This window comes from Filicampus tigris, chromosome 8 (assembly GCF_054856515.1).
Source record: "Filicampus tigris isolate MCC_2025a chromosome 8, RoL_Ftig_1.0, whole genome shotgun sequence".
Lineage (NCBI taxonomy): Eukaryota > Metazoa > Chordata > Actinopteri > Syngnathiformes > Syngnathidae > Filicampus > Filicampus tigris.
Genome location: NC_141224.1, coordinates 24,602,558 through 24,610,440, shown reverse-complemented (window position 1 = coordinate 24,610,440; position 7,883 = coordinate 24,602,558). Strand labels below are relative to the sequence as shown.

The 7,883-nt window shown below is 40.2% G+C and overlaps 1 protein-coding gene across 3 annotated transcripts in view; it reads left to right on the top strand.

Moving 5' to 3' along the window:
• The first annotated feature begins 2,298 nt into the window (after positions 1-2,298).
• The window catches only part of trak1a (trafficking protein, kinesin binding 1a), a 39,754-nt gene continuing 34,169 nt past the window's right edge, over positions 2,299-7,883 (top strand). Inside the window, exon 1 of one of the 3 annotated variants that reach the window (XM_086037836.1) lies at positions 2,299-2,539. Coding sequence is in view for 2 of the 3 variants with exons in the window: in XM_086037834.1 (XP_085893960.1) it covers positions 5,552-5,555 (4 nt within the window). In the remaining variant the exon portion in view is untranslated. Of the gene's footprint in view, positions 2,540-5,254; positions 5,556-7,883 lie in introns of those variants that run through there. The other 2 variants (XM_086037834.1, XM_086037832.1) reach the window with 2 other exon arrangements.

Here is a 7,883-nt window from a genome sequence, read left to right as displayed (position 1 = left end):
CGCTCTTCTTTCGCCGCTGCTCCACTCGCTTGCCGTACGATGTATTCATGAACCTCGGAAACATCACAACTCAGCAACACGCAAATCCGACCACAACATAGATAACCCAATTCGTTACAATATGCTGTTCAACATTCAAATATTTCAATGCCTAAAAAATGCAGCAAAATGCACTCGTTTTTAACCATTTCTGGGGGCGGCCATTTTGTCTTCTGTCGACTGAAAATGACATCACAACTGCTCACAACGAGCAATCATGGCTGACCTGTTTTCTGAATCTGAGCCGTGATTGGTTGCATAGACAACCATAAATGCATAGACTCTTCCTTGGGCCTGCATAAATCCTATTCCTGAAAAAAATATGCTTGAGGTGACTTCCCCCTTTAAAGTTAAATTTAAAAACCACAACAAGGTTGAACAGTGCATTTCTTGGTTACTTTTTAAATGCATTTGACAGCCAAAAACAGGGGGTGTCGACTTGAAAACTAGTGCCTTGGAGCTCTGCATGGATCTAACTTCCCAGCTGACCAGTTGGCCAGTTTGTTTTTGTTTTTTTAAACTGGATTATAGTTCTCTGCTGCATATTGGTATTGGTTGTTGTTAGACCTTTGTGAATGCATCTGGTTTTTTGGTGTGCCAATTGTGCATGGAGTGGCTCAGTTCTTAATGGAAGTATAACTCCCAGGCCACCGAGTTTGGTTTGATAGTCTCTCTCCAGTTGACCTTAGCTATAGAAGGCTGTCGTAATATTCATCTGGGGTAAATGATTAACCGAAAACATTTAGAAAGTCCTTTGAGTAAGCATTGAAGTTTAGCAGCCCTTCTCCTACTTAACACAGCAGAAACTTGATATCCCTGGTAGGGATGGGAATTTCGACTAATTTGCCCGCCGACTAGTCTCAAATAAGGAAGAAAACTTGAATTTTGATACATATTGAATTCAAAGTTTAAAATGCAAATGTTGTGTGTATTTAGGGGCTATTTTAGCCCAAACATTCAGGACAGTTTGTTAATTTAAATTCTATTGATTTTTTTTTTTTAAATACCAATTTACCTGTATAAGGGTAACAAGGACCCGGATCTTAGTCCAGCTGACATTGGGCAAAATAAATACTACAACTTGATTGACAGTCAAATCACAGGGCAAATACTGTACTGTATAGATTCAGACAATGTTTTACATCACATTCACAAATTTCACACCATTACTGTGTGGGAACTGAACCCACGCTGCCTGCATGGAAGACAGCCACATCAGTGTTTTTCAAACTTTTTTGGGTCAAGGCACATTTATTTAATTGAAAAAATCCTACTGCACGCCATAAGCTGAAATAGTGAAAAAAAAGCGGTATATTGTTCATATAAGCATTTTTTTAACATTGAAGAATGACATTATATTATCACGTCTTGAATAGGAATTAAATAAACACAATGAAAAAAGTATTTTATAATGTTTCATATTGATACTTAGGCTAGGTTCACACCACAGGCAAATGCGACCCAGGTCGGATTTTTTTGCCCATATGCGACCTGTAAATGATTTTTTTATGACAGTCTGAACTGCTCAATTACGATTTTTTTCAAATGCGACCAGGTTCGTATGTGGTCCTAGATCGGATACGTATCCGATCTTTTCCAATGCGTTCGCGGTCTGAATGGCCAGGTCGCATCGATTCGACATTGACGTCATCCGGAGCCATTCATTTTTTATGCACGGTTATGACGTGACATCATCGTTAGTGATTTCTCCATGAAATGAGATATGAAAGCGTCGCCTCGTGATTTTCCCCAATTATTTATTTCTACCTGCTACCTATTCGCTTGACTGTATAAATCCCCCGGCATGCTGGACCATGTTTACTTCCGCAAACACAACGTCGGGACCCGGGAGTGACGTCGTCTCTTCTTCTGCACATGCGCGTTACTTTGCACACATACTTTACACACCTGACAATATCTGTGGTGTGCCGCGGCACACAGTTTGAAAAACACTGCACTACATCATCATTGACTTTATGGACTTACATTATAGTTTTTGTGGTATTGAGTGAATGAAGATGCTTGACCCTTTTTGCATTGTAAAATGGAAGTTAATTAACAACCCCCTTCTCTCTCCTTTGTCCTTTCTTCTTTTTCAGGTTTACAGGCAGTGATCGTTGGACTTTCGTGTCTGTAGTCATGGTTGTGTGGTCTCCTGCACTAGTTTTAATGTCAAGTCTGACAAAATCAAAGTTAGCTTTTCCTTTGTGCTGCTTGAGCTTGTCCATAGCTGGTCCTTCCTTGTCCTGGTAGCTACTCAGTGCCAAGCTGGACCCGAAGGCTCTTACTCCCTACACCTGTTCCTATACCTCCACTCCATCCCCAGAAAAACTGTCTCAGCATATAGCTTGCCTCCCTAACCCAGGGATCCATTTGGCCGAGGAGGAGGAGGAGGAGGAGAAAGAGGAAGAAGAAGAAGAAGAGTATGTCAGTGAGGCACGGCTGCAGTCTTCACTCGACAGGTTCCTGGTCACCTACAGAGATGCAGAGACCATTACTGGTAATAGTGCACGTTTGTTTTATTGCACTTTGCAGGCCAAACACACTGCAGTGCATATAGCATCACTGAATCGGCAACTGATAAATGAACATACTAGGGATGGGATGATACACTTTTGTCCCAATCCGATACAGATCCCGATACTAGGGTTGCATTCCGATACGTACTGCGATACTTAGTATTATCAAAATATATATAAAAAAAAATGAGGCATTTGTTTCCACATTTTTAACTTTTATTCAAGTGTCATGATTGAAAAGTGCAGAAACTGTTTCAGTAACTGTTTCTGATACACAGGAGTGCAATAAATAAAACTCCATACACAAAGCTCAACTTTAAGGACCTCAAAGCTTCCAAAAGTATGTTATAGAATGTGCAAAACATAACATAACATAAGGTATTGGAAGCATTGATACTTCATCACCGTATCGATACTTGTTATCGGCATTAAAAGTATCACGATACACAGCAATACGGTATTTTTTCTCAGCCCTAGAATACACAGTATGTTTTAATTGTCAAAAATGTTTCCCTTCTAAAGTTCCATTTAGCTGCATTAGGTTATCATTGAAGCTAAACATCTAAGTTGTTTTAAGTATTTACCAGCCCGCAGCCTGTAATTCTGTATCTTTGAAAGCTGTGAAGCTTATGCTGTGAGAAAGTGTCCCTCAGTGCAGGACCCTGTCATAATGTCACATCCTGTTAGTAACGGCGCTCCAGGGGACCGTAGCCTGCCAAAATCTAGCTTTAGCACTCTTGTTTCAAAAGTCTAAATAGGCACATCACAGTATTGGTCACATGACATGGTAATGGATATTGATTTTATGCCCCCAGATGGACACCTAAAAAATAAATGGCTGTGAACCAGTTCTGTGATTGCAGTCCAGATCCCAACAGACCGGCATGGCGGGGACAATACAAGCACATATGCCGAATCTAAGAATAAATGCATTTAAAATTTGGACTGTGAAGGATTGTTTATGCACACAACTTACAGGAAAAGCCCCTCCCAAGTGCACCAGCCTTGACCATTAGGTCAGTTCCTCTTATTATTTCAAATAACAATCCACCCTGTAAACACAATGTTTTGGCCCATTTCTTTCCTCATCACAGTGGGGGGGAAAAAAGTTAAAACATTTGCTGATTGTTGGGCATTGGAGAGTCTAGTAATTTGTGCCGTACCTGACCAACCCTTTAGTTAGACGTATAGGGACTGAGGTCTCCATAATCATTGTCACAGTGCACTCATAGCAAATGCATTCAAATGTAATGTATCAAAAAGAAATGCAGCGAAGACTAGGGTTACTTTGGTTAGCATTCCAGCAGTCTTGAGATACCATGCAAACATGCACACTTGGGGCTGCAGCAGGAGTAGATTGCTGTTGGCACTCATGTTTTTACTCAGTTATTGACATGCTGCTTTTGTGTCACTGATCTTATTTTTGGTCTTGAGGAGATGTTCTTTAACCTGAGTTTTCATTTGTTGAGCGATGTACTAAATGGTACATTATCTGTGGATTAAATGAGGTGCTATTTATACTACTAGTAATAATAATAAAAAATTCACAATCGCAGTATTGTGAAAATGAATCTTATAGCTTTTTACTCCAATCGGCTTTCATAGACTGCTGTAAATCATTACCTTGCTCTGCACATCAAAGGAATGCCGCAAAGGGCAGTGCTGCCATCTACTGGTAAATGATCAGCATTTTTACCCCCACTGTGGCTTTTTGTGTTTTTTGCTCCTCTTTTGCCTTCAGTGTTACTTGTTTGGGTGCTCACAAGTGGAACATTTTTGTGTTGAGTGTGAATAATTGCTCTGTGCCTTGAGAAACACAAAGCACTGAATAGGATTTCACATTGGTGTGGTGTGGGTCATGCTTGGTTGCGGACTTGATTCTCCATAGTAACCACCCAACTGTGATGCAAAGACTTGAGTAACTTACTTGAGTAATTACAGGATGCTGGGTAGGTGGGGGAGAAGCAGAACTTGAGTGAGACATTTATGTAAGTAGACAATCAGAATCCAAACTGCTGGACTTGCTCGCCAACTTTTCGACAATCAGAGCTTGATGGAGAAGCCATTGTGCTTTAAGGTTTCAGGAGAGCTTGTACTAGCTCAGTTTCTCAGTTTGTACTAGCACAGAAATAAAAATGTCATTTCCTTGAGGATTCCCTTCCTCGCATGAAAAATTCACATTGCTTCAGTTTTAGTGATGCATTTTCAACGTTTGATAAACTCTTGGATTTTTGATAACGTGCTTGAAATGTAGTTCACAACAAGTAATTATCTCATTTAATGGTGTGTGTGTATGGAATTAGCATGACACTGATGGTCTACTTTTTTCTCCATTTGTTAAGAAAAGTAATTGTAAGATAATACTTTTGCCTTCTATCAGGAACTCAAATCTATGTTTTTCTTTTTACTAAACGTGTAGCTGAAATGAAATGAGTGTTGTAAAAGCTGAAAAATAAATACAAATGCTTGCTAGGTATTCAAACCAGACTATGGAAAAGGTGTACAGACCTGGTAAATTTCATACACCTTCTTTGGAACAATTATACTTAGTCCAATTGTGGTGCATTGGAGAGAGAAGTGTGTGCCGGTTGTGTGAGGAGTAGGAAGAGTCTGGTCAGGGGCGAGAGAGAGAGACACAGAGAGAGAGAGAGAGAGAGAGAGAGAGAGAGAGTGCTAGTGCGGGGCGGTCCATGTGAATATCGTCATTGGCATGTGAGGCATGGTGAACCAGTTTGGTTCAGCTCTCGTCTCTTCTTTACTCCTCCCTCTCCTTTTAACTTCCTATGGCTCTTCCAAGCAGTGCCGTTCTCTGATTTATTTATTTATTTTTTATTTTTTGCACTCTCTGCCTTGCACTTCCCGTCTCACCCTCCCAATGCTCTTTCTCTCTCTTCTCTTGCTCTGGAGTCTTTTGTGTCCTTGCCCTGTCCGGGACTTGTGGAAAATGTGATCGAGGTCGAGGGCTCAAGGTTTTTGTGCAGGCTTAAGGCAACATGAGTGAGTACATTGCTGTCTTTGTTCTATTTGAATTGTTGTCTGGTGAGTTCCATGTTTGACACATGGACAGTTACCCACATTCACTGTACTGTCGTCACTCAGTTTTTTTCTGTCTCATCCTGTCATCTGTTGCTGTGTCATTCACTTTGTTTTCTCGTTTTAGTCCTAAAAACCTTTGTAATAACATAGTAGTCAGAGTGCTCGTTGTTTGCGTTCTTCTAATAACTTTTAAAAAGTTATTTAACACTTGCAAGTTCATAAGCAGTAATGCATGTCCTAAACATGGGCAAAGTTGTCTCTTAGTTTTGTATTGCATTATGGAGGGCAGCCATGCTGGACAGGGGCGTTAATGTTCAAGGGTTTCTACTTGGACCATACTGTTCTATAAAATATATTCCAATGACATTACACACAGTGGGAGTCCAAACCAGCCCATTTTGACTCATTCTGCTGTTAAAACTCCCTGTACACAATGATACTGCAACAAAATTCACTATTATGTAGTATCATTATTTGTCTTTTTGATGAAAAATGCAATGAGTTTGGACATAACTACTTGAATCCATAATTATTTCTATAGTCATCAGATAATCCAAATAAATTGTGCCATGCTTAGCACTCACATATTATTTTTCATTGCTCTGAATGGCAGTGTGACTGTGGACTATTCTTACATTTGAACTTGAACTTGTCTTCTCTTGGTGCAGCCGCAAACTGCTACTAATATGGTATGGCCATACAGATTGACTTTTTTGCACACACAGTACTTTAATTCAAACTAAAGGTCCTCACAGCTTAACATTTTTAGATGAATCATTTTTTATTTGTCCATTGTTTGTTTGAAGGTATCTTTGTACAAAACCAAAAGGTGAAGTGTACACACTAGTTAAATCAAATTGGAATATATAGAACCATTCTAAAGACAACTGCCTGCTATTGTAACACAAACATCTGAAATTGAATGTTTGTACCATAGCATTAATGCAAACAATAGAGGCTATAATACAAAGGCTGTTTAACAGTGGCCACCTTTGACATCACAGCTGTCGGAAGAATGATCAATATTGATATTAAACTTAAAGTGAAGTCAACCCAAACATTTTTTTTTCAAGAATATGTTCTATACAGGTTTGTGGTCATCTGGTTAGCACGTCCGCCTCACAGTTCAGAGGTCGTGGGTTTGATCCCGGCCCCGGCCTCCCTGTGTGGAGTTTGCATGTTCTCCCCGTGCCTGCGTGCGTTTTCTCCGGGTACTCCGGTTTCCTCCCACATTCCAAAAACATGCTTGGTAGGTCAATTGGGCACTCTAAATTGCCCCTAGGTGTGATTGTGATGTTTGTTTGTCTCTCTGTGCCCTGCGATTGGCTGGCAACCTATTCAGGGTGTCCCCCGCCTACTGCCCGAAGACTGCTGGGATAGGCTCCAGCACTCCCCGCGACCCTTGTGAGGATAAGCGGTATACATGATGGATGGATGTTCTATACAAGCCCACTAGTTGAAACAAGGCATTCTGATAAATATTGTGTTTGTGGAATAAGAGTTAATCCACCCGTTTTTAGCCATCTCTGGAGGCGGCTAACCTGTTTTCTGAAGCTGAGCCGTGATTGGTCATTACCTGAGCCCTGAGCAGCTGTGATGTCATTTTCAGTCGACAGAAGTGACAAAATGGCCGCCCACTGAGATGGCAAAAAGTTGTGGATTTTGCTGCTTAACTCATATTCCACAAACGCAGAATTAATCAGAATGCCGTGTTTCAATTAGTGGGCCTGCTAGCAACATATTCTTGTATAAAATGTGTTTGGGTTGATTTACACTTTAAAATCCCAATTTATGGTGTTAAAAGTGCACTATTGAGAAATGTTTGTATGATATTGGTTAGCATATAGCTACTTGGTTAGTTGTCGACAAGTGTTTCAGAATGAGGATAACTGAAGGGATTCCAGATCTGATATCTCAGGTCACATCTGAGCTAGACATGTAATGCCCTCAACAGCTCCCCGATTGCTTAAAGTGATCGGCAAATGCAGAATTAAAAAAAACAACAACAACAACAAGAATTGGAAAATGTTATGAACCCCTCACACCAACAGTGCAGCATTGCAGTGACAAATCCAGATCTATAATCAATTCTGTGGTAAAGCCTGATGCAGTTCTGTTTGCACACCACTGCAAACCCACAATAAAACAATACATATGTATTAAAGTGAATACCTTGTATCAATCGAAACAGCATTGTTATTGTCGTTTACAGCATAGAAATTGTGGTCTTGTTTTAGTTCTTAAATTGTTCAGGTGTGTATAATATTAATTGTTGTGACTGATGAGTGC